General features: G+C 43.1%; 1 protein-coding gene across 3 annotated transcripts in view; it reads left to right on the plus strand.

Annotated features, from left to right (window-relative positions):
- The first annotated feature begins 239 nt into the window (after window positions 1-239).
- LHFPL1 (LHFPL tetraspan subfamily member 1) overlaps window positions 240-18,803 on the plus strand; it is a 54,369-nt gene continuing 35,805 nt past the window's right edge. For 2 of the 3 annotated variants that reach the window (XM_072817752.1, XM_072817755.1), the window contains exon 1: window positions 8,443-9,042. In XM_072817752.1, coding sequence (XP_072673853.1) covers window positions 8,592-9,042 — 451 coding nt within the window. In that variant the 5' untranslated portion in view covers window positions 8,443-8,591. Of the gene's footprint in view, window positions 402-8,442; window positions 9,043-18,803 lie in introns of those variants that run through there. The other variant, XM_072817754.1, reaches the window with a different exon arrangement.

The following is an 18,803-nucleotide window of genomic DNA, read 5'->3' on the forward strand; positions in this document are numbered from 1 at the left end:
AGAACCTCTATTCCTCGGCAGACTTGTGGCTGAGGAATATGAGACAGATATGTATTTGCAGCGCCCGAGTGCGCGCACACATGTACACACACATACACACACACACACACACACACCGACTTGGCAGCTGTGAGGATGGAAGTGGGGGACTCTGTGCCAGCTAAGCTACTTCAAGTGCCTGCAAGTCTGAGGCTGGATTTGAAGCCTCCAGCGTGTTTGGAGTTAATTCCCATTAGATTGGACTCCGCCCCTCTCTCCCAAAGGTAAAGCAAGGTTTTCAGGCATCACTGCAAAGAGCAGCTGGGATTCCCATCCCCTTCTGACAAGCTGTGAGAAGAAGTTGTTTCTCAGATCTGAGTTTGAAGAGAGGGGACAAGTCAATCAGCTTCCGTGGTCAGAAGGTAAATTTGCAACTTGGGCCAAATGCAATGGAAACAGCTGGCTTAGAGAATGCTTTTGCTCTCTCTGTGCTCAGCCCTTCTCCTCCCTTTCCTTTCTCAGGCTTCCTGTACTTTCATCTCACAGCTCAGAGAAGCTGTTTTCTTCCCAAAGAGGTCCTGGTGCATTTTTTACTCCTTCAGACCCTGTTGTTTGCACAGAGGGTAAGAGGAATCTGGGCTGGATTTCTATTTCATATTGACGTGGTTTGAGGACCTAAGGGTTAACTGCCAGCTGGTTTCCTCAAGAGAGTTAGTAACTTGAGGAGAGGAAGTGCATATCTCTGGGAGTGGAGGGAGGGACTTTGCTCTGACCTGTCTATAGAAGGAAGAGTGGATCTGGTTTGCTGGTGTGCTGGGCTGATCTCTTAGACCTGCCTAAATTGGGATTTGGGGACCAAAAAGGGGTGATGGGGTTAAAGTGAAATGCAGATGTTAAAGTCAGTCAGGCTAGAAACAAAAGATTGTATTCACTCTGTAAATATTTATGAGTTCCTACTATGTGCCAAGCATGATGATTTAGAGAAAAACCTGAAATAGTTTGACTGTAAATCCATTCTCAAAAAGAACACTGGGCTGAGTGGTTGCATTTTGTGGTGGGAAACTAAATACAGAAAGAAGCCGAGGGCTAAGAAGTCACTGGAAGAATGGCTGGAGGAAAAGGAGAGGAGAGGGGAGGGGTGTTCTACTTCTTGGGAGACTTCAAGTCTTCTCTATTACTTACGGGGGAATGGTATCTTTTCCAGTAGAGGGAAGAATAATGGGCACTTATACTGGTGTTAGGTGTACACCAGATTTTTATCACTTTAATTATGCTTAATCATCTCCATTTTAAAGATAAAAACTGAAACTGAGAGATTTTCAGTGATCCTCTTAAGTTCATATAAGGGGAAGACCTCTGGACCCTATCTCAGATCTGATTCCAAAATCTGGACCCTTTTCCACTAAAATGATTTTTCTCAATCATTAGTTCTCATCAGAATCAATGGAGAATCTTTTAAAAATGCAAATCTCATAAATTGTAATTCAGTGACTCTGAGAAGGACTGTCTTCATCTGCATTTTAAAGCACTGAGGGTGATTCTAATGCAGAAGGGTTGGGTCCACCATTTTGAGAAATGCTTTCAATACACCACACTGCCTCTCATGTCTGCCAAAGTGGTTGGAGATGCATTCGGCTTACCTTCTTCGTATACTGGCCAGGTTCACTAAATAGAGGTGGTCAGCTGTGGTGGCATGCTATTCCCAGTTGAGGTTACAGGTAGAGGGTCTACTGGGCAACACTAGTAGGGCTGGACCATGAACCCAAGGGTGTGGGGAGATGCAGTACCAGTTAGCTCACTGTTGATAGAGCTTAACTGTGTCTTGCCATAGCAAGCTGGTAGGAGTGATTTCTAACTAGTGGAGGGGACTCCTAACTGACCAACTGCTAACTGAAAGTGGTGGCATCTATCCAGTCAGAATAAGAACTGGGATGAAGAGATCTAATTGGCACCTCAGTTTCCAAGGCAGAAGACAAATGGGGAACTCCGTGAGCACCATTTTTTTTTTTTTTTTTGCAGGGAAGGGAGAAGTTCATATGAAATTTAGGGAAATCATTCCAATTTCCACTTTTCCAACCACAAATTCTGGAGAAAGAGAGTAGCCCAGGACCTGACATAGAGCTTCTTTGTAAGGGCTCTCTCTGTCTGCATGGCCAACTTGATTATTTATAAATGGCCTTCCAGGTTGTCAGTGACTCAGTTGATCTTCTGACTCCACTTACTCCCTAACTTCCTGCCTTCAACTGCCTTACCTGACTGTCAACATCTCAGATGCAAATAAATAAATAAACAAAGCCAACACAGCTAGTTTTGCTAATCTTTCTATTCAAGAATAAAAGAGGAGGGAAGAAGAGTGAAAGCACAGAAAGAGGATCAGCAAGTATGACAGCTGAGGAATTTGAAAGACAAGGCTTAGGTGAAAAGTGAAATATTAAGCAGAGAGTAGATTGGTGGGGAGGGGGAAATGGGGACTTGTTGCTCAATGAATATAAAGTTTTAGTCATGCTAGATGAGTAAATTCTAGAAACCTTCCGTATAACTTTATGCCTAAAGTTAACAGTACAGTGTTGTGCACTTTAAAATTAATTAACAGGATAGATCTCACATTGTATCTTAACACATGCACACATACATACACCAAACCAATACAAGGAACTTTTTGAAGGTTATGAATGTTTTAGTACCTTGATTGTGGTGATGGTGGTACAAATATAAGCATACATCAAAACTCATTAAGATGTGTGCACTAAATGTGTGCAATTTTTTGTATCCTGATTACACATCAATGAATTTTAAAACAGTGAGATCTTCTTTGAGTCACCAAGATACAAATGGGAAATAAAGCCCTTGGAGTAGCTACATCATGAGATGATTTCAGGCATAGGAGAACTTGGAGTAACAACCATTGCAGAGATAAATAGAGGAGGAATAACTCCTGAAGGACTCAGGTGGCATTAAATGAGGAAAGAAATACTTAAGAAGGGGTAGTAGATTCTTTTTGAGCCTGTGTCTGAAGCAGAAAGATCTAGAATGTTCAGGTTCAGGCTGCTTATATACCCAAATTGATGCAAAGGATCACATTGGGTAAAGACATTTCTCTGGAATGTGGCTCTATTTACCACTGGAAACATATGCCTGTGTATCTTGCTCATTTCCTACAAAAGTCTCAACACTGAGTATGATGCAATTGTAACAGGGTTGGCAGGTAGGCAATGCACACCATCTGGGGGGGGCATGAGGAGAAAGGCCTGTTCATATTCCTTTGCCAACACCAGTGCCAACAAAGCTGCTCCTCACAGACCAGTCTGAAACCAGTAGTCTTGCAGCCACAATTTCCTTAGCAGCTAGAAGTCAGACATGACATTTCTAACCAACTAGTATTCTGGTCATTAACTCACTAGTTGCTTTGCCTGGTCCCTGTTACCTTCGGTAAAGTAGTGCTTTCCTTAACTCAGAAGTTGTATGACAAAGCTCGAGTGGAAACAAAAGTATTTGAATTTTTGTGTATGGGGGCTGGGGAGAAAATGAGATAAAAGAAGGATTTGATTCCTTTTCCTCCACTCAGAAAAAATAAGAGCAGTTTTTCCAGTTTCACTGATATTAAGTGCCTATGTATGAGTACCTATACATGAGTGTGAAAAGGTGATAACAAATGATTAAAAACATGGCAATGAGACACCACAGAGAGAGTAGAGTGCTCATTTTGGGAGGGAAAGAGCTAAAGGTAAGATCCCAGCATTCTGAGTTGATTAAGGGCTCTCATCTGGAAGACCAGCCAAGCTATTCTCCTCTGAGGATGTGACCAAAGGAATTGGCCTTCAGTTACAGCAGAAAAGATTCCAAATGATATGTAATGAATGATTTATTGACAATGAGAGTTGTTAAGCTACTGAGAAAAATCGGAAAGTCCTCTTCTCTAGAGTTCTTCAAATAAATAAATAAATAAATAAATAAATAAATAAATAAACAAACAAACAAACAAATAAATAAATAAATAAATAAATAAAAGCGATGTAGATAGCCATTTTACCTGTACAGCTTAGGTGGGTTTCCTGCTTCAAAAGATTGAAGTGATTCCTACTCATGAGTCTGCATTACACTGACGACCATATCTCTAAAGGTTAGTGAACACTAGCCTTCAGTAAGGACAGTAAATGCAGGACACACTTTGCACTTCCACTCTGGTTGTTACAACTTCTGGGCCACACTCACTGCATCTTATACAACTAGTCTCAGAAACAGGTATGTGACCCTTTTAGGTGATGGAGGAACTAAGGGATGAGGGACCATGTGACACCTAAAGAGAGAGGGTCAGTAATCCTGTCAATGCCTGATTACTGGACCAATTAGCAGAAGCACCAGGGTGAGTTCTTGGTTTCTGAAATCTAGTGTGGCTATATGGCTAGAATTCCAGGACAGGGAAACAGAGCCATTGCATGTATGACATATACAGGAAGAATAAAGATAGACTGAAGTATAGCACTGTGTATGATTTTTATTTATGTGAGTGCAAAGAGACTTGGCTAGTTCCTGGGAATGAACTTGGAGGACTGTCATGAAGGGACATCCACTGCAGGCCATACAGGAACTAAAGGCATTTGTTTGAATGCACTTCCACGTCTGGGAGAACATGTAGTAGTGTGCCTGCAGACTCCACATGGCCCAATGCCTCCCTGTCCAGCTACAGGAGAAGCAGCATTGAGGCTTATTATATGCTCTGAAAACATTGAGAATTGGATTTCTGAGCTCTCTTTCTTGACTTCATGAGGTCACATCTATGACTCCAATAAAGTTTACATTCAAAACACATAGGCTTCGTCTCTCCATTGTTTAATGCCATGGTCACTTTTAACTTAATATTGTTTGAGTCTTGGAGAGGGAACATTAGAGATTCTCAGCTTGCCTTCCACAGACAGTGCTGGTGCACCACACCTCTAGTCCTAAATAGGGTGACTAATTTTCCTAGTTTTGTCACTGTAAGTCCCACATTCCAGGAAACCCCTCAGTCCCAGGAGAACTAGCATGATTGGTCATCCTAGTCCTCAGTGAAATAAGGACAACGAGTTTTTCCTAAAGTTAAAAGTTTATTTAAAAGGTTTTATTTATTTATTCATGAGAGAGAGAGAGAGAGAGAGAGAGAGAGAAAGAGAGGCAGGCAGAGACATAGGCAGAGGGAGCAGTAGGCTCCATCCAGGGAGCCTGATGTGGGACTAGATCCTGGGACTCCAGGATCATGCCCTGGGCCAAAGGCAGGCTTTAAACCACTGAGCCACCCAGGCATCCCAAATTAAAAGTATTTATATTCTTAAAGCCGATGAGTTTCGCTAAAGCTAAGCATATGTAACTTAAACTGGATTTTATGGTTTTGCCTTATATCTTGGCTTCAAAATTCCATTTTACAAGTAAAATTATGGTGGCAGTGGTTGGTAGTATTGTTTTTTTAAACAGCCTGATGTGTCACAGATGATGATAATATTTTTTATGGATTTAAAAAAATAAATAAAATATTTTGTGTATTGGGGCACCTGGGTGGCTCAGTCAGTTAAACATCTGCTTCTTGGTTTCAGCTCAAGTCATGATCTCGGGATCATCAGATCAAGCCCTGCATGTGGCTCCACAGTCAGCATGGAGCCTGCTTGAGAGTCTCTCTCTCTTCCTCCGCCCCTCACCATCCCTCGTGCTTGTGCTCTCTCTCTTTCAAAATAAAGTTTTTATTTATTTATTTGAGATTATTTAAGAGAGAGAGAGAGAGAGAAAGAACACACTCACACACACACCATGAGCAAGGGAGGGACAGAGGGAGAGAGACAGAGAGAATCTCCAGCAGACTGTGCATTGAGTACAGAGCTGGATGTGGGGCTCCCAACTCACAACCTCAAGATCATGACCTGAGCCAAAAATCGAGTCTGACTCTTAAGCAACTGAGCTACCTAGGTACTCTGAGATAATGGTACTATGTCAGAACCCCATCTCTTATTTTTGTATAGTTTGGTACCATTCCGTGACACAGTTTCCTTCTCTACCTTAAATTCTCTGCCCTTCTACTAGTTGTCATACCAGGACTTTTGATCTCAAGGTGATGATAACTATGGGCAACATATGGGGTTGGTTCTGACCACAGTTGCTGAGCTTGAAACAGCTAATGCTCTTGTTTCGCTGGTTTACACACTGCTTAGAGAAAGTGGCCTTCCTCCGACCTTTCCAGTATGCCCCTCTAGTTCTTTCCTCATTATTAAACATTTTTTGAAATCCTGGCTGGGAAACCAGGGAGGCTTTTAATTGTAATACCATTGGGGTGATAAAGGAGAACATGGGGGAAGGTGGTGGGTGAATGGGAAATGGGAAGTCATGGCTGTGCCATGAAATTACTGTGCAACCCTGGACAAGTCACTTAGATTTCTGATCCTCACTGTGCTCATTTGTAAATTGGGGGTGACACCTTTCTTACCCAACAGAGAAGGTTGTTGGGCAGAGTTCATGAAATACTGGCTTTGGAAAGGAATACGATGATGCAGCCCTAAGTGTTTGTCAGCTGGTTTCCTCTCATCCTCCTGCCTGGGCTTCTTCACCAGGAAGTGAGACCATAACAGAAGGGCTGCTTGCACTTTTCATAATCTTACAGACTCTAATATAAGAAGCAGAGGCATTACCTCATTGTGGCCAAGGTACCTGTTTTCTAACAGCAGTTACTTAAAACTAGTTCCACTTCTCCTCCCATTGGCTTTCAATCCCTCATCACATCTTCTCACTCCGCACCCCCCCTCCTCAGGCACAAAGCCTCATTCCCAGGGGCCCAGCTCAGGGCACTTTCTTCCCAAGCCCTAACATTCCAAAGTAAGCACCTGCAATTTATGATCTCTTCTCCCTTCCTGCACAAAACACATAGCACACAATACATATGTTTCAGGAGGGGAATTGTGGTGGACTGACAACAGAGCATTATGCTAAGAATCAAATAACTGGGCTCTGTTCTGGCCAGTGTACCTCACTAACCCTTTACTCTTGGGGAAATCACTTCCTCTTCGGATTCCCATCTGCAGAGTGATGGGGGGAGGGCTGTTAGTACTCTGTGGTAGAAAAGTGCTGGCCCAGGAATCTGCAGATCGGGTTTCTTATTCCAGTATTGCTGTTTGCTAACTTCTTCTATGGCTTGAGGGAAATGATTTCCCCCCTTACTGGGCCACACTCCCCCATATGCAAAACAAAAAGGTTGAATTAGGTGATTCATTAAGGTCTATACCAGCCTGGAAATTGGCTGCTTCTATGAAATGGGTTTCATTAGACAAACATGAATTGGAATGTCTAGTCTGTGCCAGACACTGTTTAGTGGTGTTCATGAAAGGGCTCATAGATGGGCATGGTCCCCAAGACCCCGACTACAACTGCTGCTTGCTCCTGACAAGGTCCCAAATTTGTGGTATGGTGGCCAATAACTTCAATCCCCTTACCTTGGGTCTCCCACAGCTGAGCTCCTCTCCCATCACCTGTAGCTTTAAGCAAGGGTGATGAATCCTGGCAAAGTTTCTGAAATATACCCCACCATCTGCCTGCTGGAGACATTCACAGTGCTGTCATCAAGCTGCAGTGTGGTCTCTGCCCTAATTGAGGCCAGAAAGCAATGGCAGATTAATGGAGTTGGGAGGGAAATGGTTGGTTTTCGACTGAGGGGTCTGTGAAAGCCATTTGTGAGCTGGACTGAGGAGATTAGATCTGAAAAGACTCTGAGTGTCTTGAATCTGAGATTACTTGTTCCAGAAAGCACCCTGAGAGGTCCTTACAGCTATATATGTATGTTCCTGCTGCCAGGCAGGGGTACGCGATCCATTTCAGAGAGAGGAGAAGCTTTTCAGACTATGCTGAGCAAAGGAAGAGGCAGGTTTTCTTAGTAGCTCATCTAGAGTTAAACAACCCTCACTGGTTGGAAACTTGCCTCCCCATATTGTTTTTGGGAAAAAGTGACTGAACAATGCTTACTCCATGATAAGCATGAGGTATGAGACAGGCACCCCTTGTTTAATTTTACACATTTCATCCCTGTGAACAGCTCATACTGATACACTACTGGACATCCTACATAGGTCAGATGGGCATATCCTATAACTCCATCGTGAGCTCTCCTTCCCTCTTCTCCCTTGTAGGAGGGGCAGCCCTGTGAGTTGTCTTCCTTCTTCCTTCACTCTCTGAATACAACTTGATTCCTGACCCTCTTGAGATATCAACTCCTTCCGGGCAGCTGAGCCCGGACCAGCAAGACCATTCCACTAGCAGCTGAGGATTCTCTGGGAGGCTTTGGTTTCCTTCCAGCTTCCCCCTTGCCACTTGTTTCATGCTAGATGTCAAGAGTTGAAAGCTGTCTGATTAGACTGCATTTGAGTTGGCAGAGAAGTCACTAATTCAGTTCTATGGTTCTTCTATTTGTTGTAGCCTAGAGACCCTAGAACTCTGAATCAGGTGGGAGGAAGGGAAGATGGGAAAAATGCTGGAAAACAGAATCCCAGAAGGACCTAACTGGGCCTCGAGAGAATAATCTTATCCAAAGGGAAGAGCCAAGTGGTACATAAATGAGCCCTAGGACTGGCCAGCCAGATGAAAAATAGGCCAATGGAGCCTACATGCTAACTTTTTGCATTTGGTGCCATGACCCAACTCATCTCCCCATCCCTGCAGAGAAACCTGAGACCATGAGGAGCAGCCTGACACTGGTGGGAACCCTCTGGGCCTTCCTGTCCCTTGTTACTGCTGTGGCCAGTTCTACCAGTTACTTCCTGCCTTATTGGCTCTTTGGATCCCAGCTGGGGAAGCCAGTGTCATTCAGCACATTCCGGAGGTGCAACTACCCTGTGCGGGGAGAGGGGCACAGTCTGATCATGGTGGAAGAGTGTGGGCGCTATGCCAGCTTCAGTGCCATCCCAAGCCTGGCCTGGCAGATGTGCACGGTGGTGACAGGTGCCGGCTGTGCTCTGCTGCTCCTCGTGGCACTGGCTGCTGTCCTGGGCTGCTGCATGGAGGAGCTCATCTCCAGAATGATGGGACGTTGCATGGGAGCAGCACAGTTCGTGGGAGGTAAGACTGTGTTGCTGGGATTGGGTAGGTCGTGGGGCTTGGTGGTGAGGGTGGGGGTGGGAAGTGCCTTATGGAGAAATCCACTCTCAGCCCCTCCCCTTTACCCAACCCAAAGGCTATGAATGGGCACTCCTTTGAAACACCCAGCCTAGGATGCCCCAAAGTGCCATCTACATCAACGCTTTATTTGCAACAAAATTGGCTAGCAGCAGGGTTGCTTTCTGTTGTTTTAGCCCTCTGTTTTCATCACCTGCTGCCTTAACAGTGCCCATTTAAGGATACTATCCAGGTCTGCTTTCCAGAGGCAGCAAGGTATACTCTAAATACACTTGATCACTAAGTGCCTCAATCACTAGCAGTTATCTCAGAGGACAGTGATCTGATAAACATATATACACAAGTGCTAATTACTAACAAGTTTGATGTATAGTCCTTACCAAAGAAATACAGCTTTACTAGTGAAATGCTAGGTACCAAACAAACTGTAGGTGACTGCTTACTTGACCTGTACCTAAGGCCAGACCTGTATGGTAGCCATTGACAGTCTATCCCAATTTCTTTTTTTTTTAAGATTTTAATTTTTTAAAATTTATTCACGAGAGACACACAGAGAAAGGCAGAGACATAGGCAGAGGGAGAAGCAGGCTTCTTGCAGGGAGCCTGAGGCAGAACTCGATCCCAGGACCCTGGGATCAAGACCTGAGCCGAAGGCAGATGCTCAACTGCTGAGCTACCCAGGTGTCCTATCCCAATTTCTTAGGGCCCTGACACACCCTCTTTATTTTTCCCTCATTCAGTCTCCATCTAAATTCCATGCGAAGACCTGAGATGTTGGTGGTGCATAGTTGGGCTAGGAAAGGGCCAAATGCAAAAATGGCAGACTGCAGGAAGGCAACAACGGCAGCTTAATTTGAACTTCATGAGAAGAAAAAGTTTAGACAGACAGGCAAATCTGCATGTGAATATGTGAATTTTATTTTATACCTGGATGAGGCACTGGGAAGAAGTGCTGGTAGAACCTGTTGCTGATGTGTGGTTGTTGCCCATGAAGTTTTAGAATCATTACTCAATTCATTATCATTGTCATCTTCATTAATGGCACAGTGCAGGAGCCAGGAAACCTGGAGCCACTTCTGGCTCTTGCCCTAAGTTGCCCTGTGGCCATGGGCAAATGACAATGACCTCTCTTGTTTTCCTCTCCCTTCCATCCTTGAATTTGTTCATTGGCAAGATAGTGCAGATCCCAATTTTCTTTCTTCTCTCTAATGACTGTATTCGGGTGGCCATAGAGTCAGGTGATAGTGGTCAACAAAGACAGTGGTTCTCAGCAGGGGCTGATTCCTGCCCCACCCCAGACATTTGGTAATCTCTTTGAGTCATTTTTGGTTATCACAACTTGGGAAGTGTGCAATTGGCATCCAGTGGATAAAGGTAAAGGAACAAGAACAAGGGGATCCCTGGGTGGCTCAGCGGTTTAGCGCCTGCCTTTGGCCCAGGGCACGATTCCGGAGTCCCGGGATCGAGTCCCACGTCGGGCTCCTGGCATGGAGCCCGCTTCTCCCTCTGCCTGTGTCTCTGCCTCTCTCTCCTCTCTCTATGACTATCATGAATTAAAAAAAAAAAAAAAAAAAAAAAAAAAATTTAAAAAAAAAAAAAAAAAAAAAAAAAAGGAACAAGAACAAGACAGCTTCCCACTTCCAATGACAAATAAGTAACCAGCACAAAATACCAATGGTGCCAAGGCTGAGAAACCCAGAACTAAGATATCATAGCTTGCTGACCCACTTATAAAAAAGCACCAGATTCTTTTGGTTAGACCGTTAAGGTGGTATTTCCTGGTTTCCTCTTTTCTCAGACTTACTGTACAAGTTTTAAATATGAATGAACATTCTAATCTCCCTTATATCTGCATTTTTCCACTCTTTAGCTATTAATGTTTTCCTGGCCAAATTGGAACATCATTAGATTAGTTTCTATATTCCCCCTTGAAAACCGTAATACAGAACCAGTTAACTAAGGCTGATCTAAGCCAATGACTTTGTCTCCCTTTGGGGGCTCTATTACAAATGAATATCACAAATGAACCTTTAATGGGCTCACTTTTCACCTGCGTTCTTGGGCATGCTATAGATAGCTCAGCACTTTTATGGACACATCATTTTAGGAAATGACACTTAGCTGACAGAAGAAAGGGGTGGACTTTGCAACTCATATTTATAGTCTCAGGGCCCAGTTAAGTGCCTGGCACAGAGGAGGTGTTCAGTAACTGTAATAGGATGAATGCACAGCTAAGGCAATGCCTAGCATATGTTGGGATAAGTTGGACATGTGAGAGCTGGGTTCAGTCACACCTTTCCTTTTTTTCCAGGCTTCCATTCAGGAGGGTTAGCATCCTGAGTCCTTTTCTCTTCTGATTTGAGAGTGACAACTTAGCTTCACCTGGATTTCTAAGAGTTGCCAGCAGGGAGTTAGGAGGGGCTAATTGGTGGGAATCAGAAGGCCAATAGCAATAGCTTCCATCAGACTCCAACCATTAAGCGTGGCTCCTGTTCCCAGCTTACTTAGGCTTGACTGAGACTTTTACAAAACCCTTGTGGTTATCCATATGACACATTTTAGTTAAGCCCACTTCCCAGGTTGAAAAACTCAAAAGAAATTCTTGAGGAGATATATGGGTAGGTCATGGAGCTTTAGACACTCATAGATTGAATGGGGAAGAACATTGGCTGAGTGGCAGGTGTCATATGGAGGAAGTCGAAACATCAGTACCATTTTCATCTCATATGATTCCCCATTATAGAATGATTCTCCATTGACCCTTGCTCATAAAACCATGGTCACAATATTTATTCTTAGATGAGGTAAAGTTCAATAATAAATTGCCACTTGACAGTGGTCATGGAAGGAGTCTTCAAGACCCAAGGCAAGATTTATCCCTGGACACGTGAATGATATTGGACAGGTTGCTAAATTTCCACAGCTTCCCATCCATAACTCCAGCCAAATAAGGATCATTCCTACCTCCTTTTTAGAAACTTGTGCCTCTCATGGTTACATCAGATGCGAAGACTACTTGGATGTATCATATTTTCTAGGAGCCTGTTGGCAAATGACCATTACCCAAGGGTCTTCAGAGACCTTGGATCTGACCTCTTAGAGATATGCTTTGCCAGTGTCAGGAAGCCAAACCTGAACAGCATGTTTAGCACAGTGGATGAAAGACACAAGAGAAAGAGCTGTAGGGGTTAAGTTAAAGCTTATTATTCAGCTGAGGGGAATTGATTTTGTTGCTCTGGGCCTGGCGGCTTCTCGGCAGCTAGTGCATTAACTGAAATACATCAGGGGGTGGAGCCAATTTGTTTTAGGTCTGGTTTATCTCTGCCAGACCCCAAACCACTGAAGAGATGGAGTATACATTAAGAACTACCCCCTCCCCCGCCTGACTCTTGTTCCCCAGTTTGGCAGCTGCCCACAAAGATGAACGGTGGGAAGTGGGAGAGACAGGAAGAAATAAAGAGCTGCTGGCCTGAGTCAGACTTAGCAAGGTGACCTGATGGGGCCCTTGGGTCCCATTTGCTCCACCTGCAGCTGATCCAGCTGGACAAGCCTAGGGTCCAGAGAGCCTTCCACTGGGACCTTCATGCCCTGCTCCAACCGGTGAAGGAAACATCTGGCCAGGAGATTATTTCAACCCTGGGGATCCAGAGATTTCCAACCAGCTGGCCCCCAGTCCCTGAGAACAAGGTCATTATTCACATTCCCCTGTGTATACATATGCAAGATGCTTGTGAATTGTTCTCTACTTCAGTGAGAGCTAAACAAAGAAGAAAGAGTTGAGAAGTAAATATAAGGAACTTGGCAGGAAAAAGTGTAAGATCTTGGATCGGATTACTAGAGGGAGGCCAAGAATCTTTCTAGAGCAGGGAATGCATCAGGATCACCTGGAGTGCTTTAAAAATGTGAACTCCCCATCTCTCCCATCCTCTTTCCCATTCTGATATACATAGCAACAGGTGGAAGTCTGGTGTTTTGAAAAATCTCCCCAATGACTCTGATGTGTATGCTGTGTTCCCTTTCCCCAACTCAAGTGAGAACCACCACCCTGGACATTCTTTATTATTAAGGAGCTATAATTCAACATACTCAGACAGGCACCAGTGTTTGTTTTTTCTTTTCTTTCCACGTAAGGTCCTAATGCCACATGCTTCAAGCTCAATGAAAATTGCCATTGGAGACAGATCACTGAGAACTTGAATCAAGAAAAGGGGGCTGTTTTTCTAAAAACCATTATCTTCTCTGGAAACCATGCATTTCTTGGAAAATCCTTCAAAGTTTCACTGGCATAATTTAATTTATTCTTCCATGCTGAACAAGGATAAAAGTGGCTTTCTGTTTGGGAAAATAGTATTTAAAGAAGTTAACCAACTAGCAAATACTTAGGTAGCAAATTGGGGCAGAGCAGAGAATATGGGTCAGGGTTCCTGACTCTCAGCCCTGGGCTTTATGCACTGCTACTACTGATTTTTCCTTTTCACCTTGAAGATGAAATGCTATCACAATGTTTTTCAGAGTGGTCCGTGAACCGCTTGTAAAAGAATTACCTGGGGTGCTTGTTAGTGCCATTCTAAGCCTACTGAGTCAGAACTGAGGCCTTCCACTCTGTATTTTACACAGCCTCTCAACAGATTTATTTTTTACAATACAGTATAAAATAGTTCAGATGTATGCACCACTCAGCTTAAGAAATAGAATATTACCGATACAGTTATAGTCTCCTTCATATCCTGATCATAGTCCCTTGTTCCTACAGCAAAGGTAACTACTGTCTTTGATTTGTTTTTTATTATTCTCCATTATGATTCCAGTACATGCTAAAATTTGAGAACCTCTGCTCAGTTTCACTAATACTGTTGCTTTTTTCTAGAATTCCCTCTTCTTCCATATCTGTCTGTAAACATCTGCCTGTTTCTCAAAGTCTGTGTCAAATGCAGTCTCTGTGTGAAGCCTCCCCTGATTTACTTTAAATCTCTCTCACAGAAGTAAATTGTTGTATAACGAGAGAGAATATGGGGTCAAATGAATGGGATAGTTGAGTGAGGAGCTCCCTGGGAAGGGAAAGCTGAGATTATAGCTGGAGGGAGGACTTATAAGTTTTCTACTGAGTTTGAGTTGAAGCTGCTATAAGAGCAATAAATTAAGCAAATTAATAACAAAGTAACAAATCAATAATATAGTAAATTAATAACATTAATTATTAATTAACAAATTAACGACAATTACTAGGCTTAATACTAAGTCTAGTATTAAACTAACACTAGATTTCTGCTCAGGTAGTAAATTCAATCTACCTAATATCCATATTTGGACAGATATTTGGGGATGAAATGGAGAGTGTAACAAAATGGTTGCACACTCAGTATTTGTACTTGTGAATGGCTGGGCGTGGGGAGAGAAGGTGTTTTGTAACACCCCGGGAGGGGGCTTTCTCTTCCCAGAGACAAAGATTTGGCCTATGCCTCATGGAAAATGTGGAGTTAGGAGGAGGTTATGCAACTGTTAGGATATGAGGAAGTAGTAATTCTGGCATCAGTGGAAGCTTGGGTGTATCTGGAAAGTAGCTACAAGGAGGGTTCTAAGTTCTGTCCCAGAAGGTAAGTCTGAGAGTATGTATGGGCATCAAGGTTGCCTGTCACAAGGGCTGCAACTGAGTAAAGTGTTGAACTACAGGCCTCTGCTTGGTCAGAGAAGTAAATTCAAACCATAGTAACCTGTTTGTGGAGGACATTTGGTACATTTTGAGATGGAATTCTTGTGGAAAGAACAATTGAGGAAGGGAAACAAGATGGCAGCTCCAAAAAAGCTCTAAAGAGCTTTTTCTTCCCCTTTCTAGAGGCAGGTGAGAATAAGAAAGTACCCAGCTGAACCAAGGGACATGTGTGGTTGGAGGGGTAATAAAACCAGGAGTTAGCAATAGCACATAGAGAAGTGGAAGCCAGGGCTACAGCTCATATGTGTCAGGGCTGGGATTTAAACTAGTTTTCCCTGCCATCAGAGCTGCTCTTCTTCATATTTTTAGTGGTGTCTTTCTTAAGTATTGGTACCAGGACCAGATACATCAGCATCACTAGGATGCTTTTGAAATGACTATTCCTAGGTTACAGTTACTGAATCAAATATCTGTGACTGAGGCCCAAGAATCTACACTTTTAATAAGCCCCACTCTTCCAGAAGGTGGCAAGGCTTGGCACTGGCAAATGATTTCAGCATTTCTATTTGAAGCTCATCTTCAAAATCCCAAATTGATGAGAACTGTTGGAAACAAATATAACAGGATAAATTGCCCTGTGACTTCATTTTTAAACTATGTGTCCCAGGACACAACTCTCTCTAGCTATGAGCAAACATGATGGAATCAGCTGTCAGTTACAAACATCTCCAGGAAGCATGTGTACAACCTACTGCACTCATCTGTCTAAAAGGCAGGAGGGAGAATAGGGGATGGGAGGAGTAGGAGGGCCAGTTGGGTAGAGCATGGGGCCACATGCACTGGGGCAAAACACATGCCTGGCCAAGATCTCTAGTCTCTGGCTTGGTGCCTGCAAAAAATTACAAGATAACAACTCCAACCAGGCAGCTTTCTAATCCAGCCCTGTTGAGCATTTGACTTTTCAGCTGTGTTTTTTTGTTTTTTGTTTTTTGTTTTTTGTTTTTTTTAATGAGGACAAAGAGGTGAGGAAGAAATTAGCATGGAGAATATAAGTGGAAAGTGAGAGAGGAGTCATAAGGAGAGGCTTCTGTTTAAGAATAATATGTTTTTGTCGAGCACTTTCTATAAATTAGGCACTTTATAAGTATTGTTTCTTGAAACAGCCCAATAGGATGGAGTACTATTATACTCATCTTAAAAGCAAGATAACCAAAGCACAGAGAGATTAAGTGACTTGCTTAAAGTCACACATACTCTAGATGGCAGAGTTGGAATTTGAACTTAGATCTTGACTGATTGCAGAGCTCATTCTTTTTTTTCATCTTATTAAAATACAATTGACATATAACACCGTGTAAGTTTAAGATGTACAACGTGATGATTGGATACACATACATATTGTGAAGCAATGTTTTAAAAGATTTTGTTTATTTATTCATGAGAGATACAGAGACAGAGGCAGAGACATAGGCAGAGGGAGAAGCAGGCTCCCTAAGGGGAGCCGGATGAAGAACTCGATCCGAGGACCCTGACCTGGGGATCACAACCTGAGCCAAAGGCAGACACTCAACCACTAAGCCACCCAGGTGCCCCCATGTTGTGAAATGATTACCACAATAAGGTTAGATAACACATCCACCACCTCACCTCTTTACATTTTGTGTGAGTGGTGAGAACATTTAAAATTTACCTTTTTAATAACTTTCAAATATATAATACAGTATTATTTTTTAAGCCACTGTGTTGTGCTGTCTCTATGGATCTAATGCCCTTAAGATTCCTAGTGCTTGCTAGAGATATTTTTGTCAAAAGGTGATCATTTCTGGACACCTGTCTCCAGAACGGCAGAGCTTCTAAGGGTTGATGAGCTCTCTGATTAGTGAGAAACAGTGTTGCCAGTAACTGGCTATGTGGCCACAGGTAAGTTGCTTTCTCTTTCTGAGTCTCAATATCCACATCCGTATGGGGACGGATAGGAGTAGGTAATTTCCAGAGGCCTTTCCCTCTCTAAGATTCTATAGCTGTAGCAGGTGTCTAGGATGTTCTCTCATCCCTGCTATGAAGATCCCTTCAGAAGACTTCCCCCTTGGGTAGCATGGGCAAAGGAAGCTGTCAGGTACCCAGAGCATACTCTGAAACAGATGCATTTATTGGGCGCTTATTATGTACCAGGTACCGAAGGTACACATACTTTAGCGAGTTCCCTCAGACCACAATCAGTTGTGAAGCATATATATCACAGGATATTTTAATCACAGGAGTAAACACAGGGTGCTATGGGAACAGAGAGAAGGAATATGTAACTTAGCCTGGGGGCAGGATCGTGAGGAAGGCTTCCCGGAGGAGGTAATTCCTGCTCCTCAACATGGTCAGGTCTGAGGAACAAGAGGGGACTGAGAAAAGTAGAATGTTCCCCTGCCATGTTGAGACAGACACTAGGTCAGCACTAATTAATACCTGCTTGCGAAATCAGAGTTCATGCTTATTCTCAGGGATCTGAACATGGAGGGTGGAAAGCAGAACTGCTGCTCTTTTATGAACTTATGTTCTTTTCTTCCCGATTTGTGGGGAAAAGCTCACTTTTTAGTAACTTCCCTCAAAGGATATATACTAGAAGCAGGAAAAGGCTTAGATTTCATTTCCAATTTTGTCCTTAATCCATTGTGCATACTCTGGGCTCCATATTCTGGCTCACCTTCTCATCTTGTAGGACTTCAGTTTATCTGTGATACAAACAAACAAAACAAAGGAAGACCTAAACAAATGGGAGTGTTGTTCCATTGCCATTGGATAAATTTCAGAGCCTAGATAAGTCTTTGAGTGACCGATTTCATTTCCTTCAAGACTCTGAGACAGTTAAGAATGCCTTCTAATTTTAAGCATTCCACTAAAGAGAATTTTTAGCCTTAATTGGTCATTCTTTTAGTTTCTAAACCCACTCTCACTGTCAGAAAGTTACTGCTGTTTTCCTACTTAAACCTTTCTTGCTATTTCTTAAGGCCTTCATCTTTTTCTCTGGACTCATTGAATATTGAGAAAAGCCAGTTGCCTTGTTGTGGACAAGCTTAGAGTACTTTGTGATCTTCTTAGAAAGATTCATGTTAAGGCAAATGGGGCTTATTAGCTTCTCAGAGTGTATATGGAGTTTTCCTTGGTGGGGAAAGAGAGGTGAAGGTGGGGTGTCCAACAGTCTCTAGAGTAGCCTGGCCTTTCACTGTCTGGCTGAGCCTAGAGCTCTAGAACCTATAAATATGCCATTCATTCATCATGGATCAAACACCTGACCTGTGGAGGTTCTGTGTTATGTGCTAGTTTCTGCATTTATATTCGTGGCACATGACTTCCCATAACCTTTGGTGTGGTACCTGAGTATAGTGTCCTTGTTATTAGGCTCTATTTGTTGCAAGTAGCAGAGACTCACTTGAGCTCTCTCACTGAAAGGGAGTTTATTCTAACACAAGGAAAATGGAACTGGAAAGACATTGGGAAGGACTGGATTTTCTCTAGCTCTTTCAGGGGAAATATGGAGTTTTTTGTTTTATTTTGTTTTGTTTTGTTTTGTTTTGCCATGATGTGTCTGCTTCATGCCACTGGATCCTCTTCCTCCAGCAATCAGTTCGCTCAGCTTCCTCAGAATTGATGTCTATTCATAACTTTGTATTGAACCTGGATTCAGCTTGACACAGACTTGATTCTACATCTTGGTGTTTTTTCCTCCTAACTTCTGTTCTATCTGCTAACTAGCTCAGCATCTCTGTTTCCTGATTAAAATTTCCAGAAGAAAGAATCTGGCCCAGTTCATCTCTTCATGCCAGGTTATGATGTCACCCATCACTGGAAAACCAATGAATTTGGTTGCTTTTGTGTCAGATGTCAATGCTTAATCTAACCCACTGTCACCAAAGGCACGGGGCAAAGAGGGGCTGGTGTCATAGGCTATAAAAGGTAAACCTAGGCAGTAAGCAAGAGCTTAGAATGAGGCCATTGCCCTTAGAAGGCAGTGTCAGCAAGCAGACCCAGATTGGTACCTCTGGTTGGAAGAGTAAGGTTATTA

The sequence above is a fragment of the Canis lupus genome, chromosome X (genome assembly GCF_048164855.1).
Source record: "Canis lupus baileyi chromosome X, mCanLup2.hap1, whole genome shotgun sequence".
Lineage (NCBI taxonomy): Eukaryota > Metazoa > Chordata > Mammalia > Carnivora > Canidae > Canis > Canis lupus.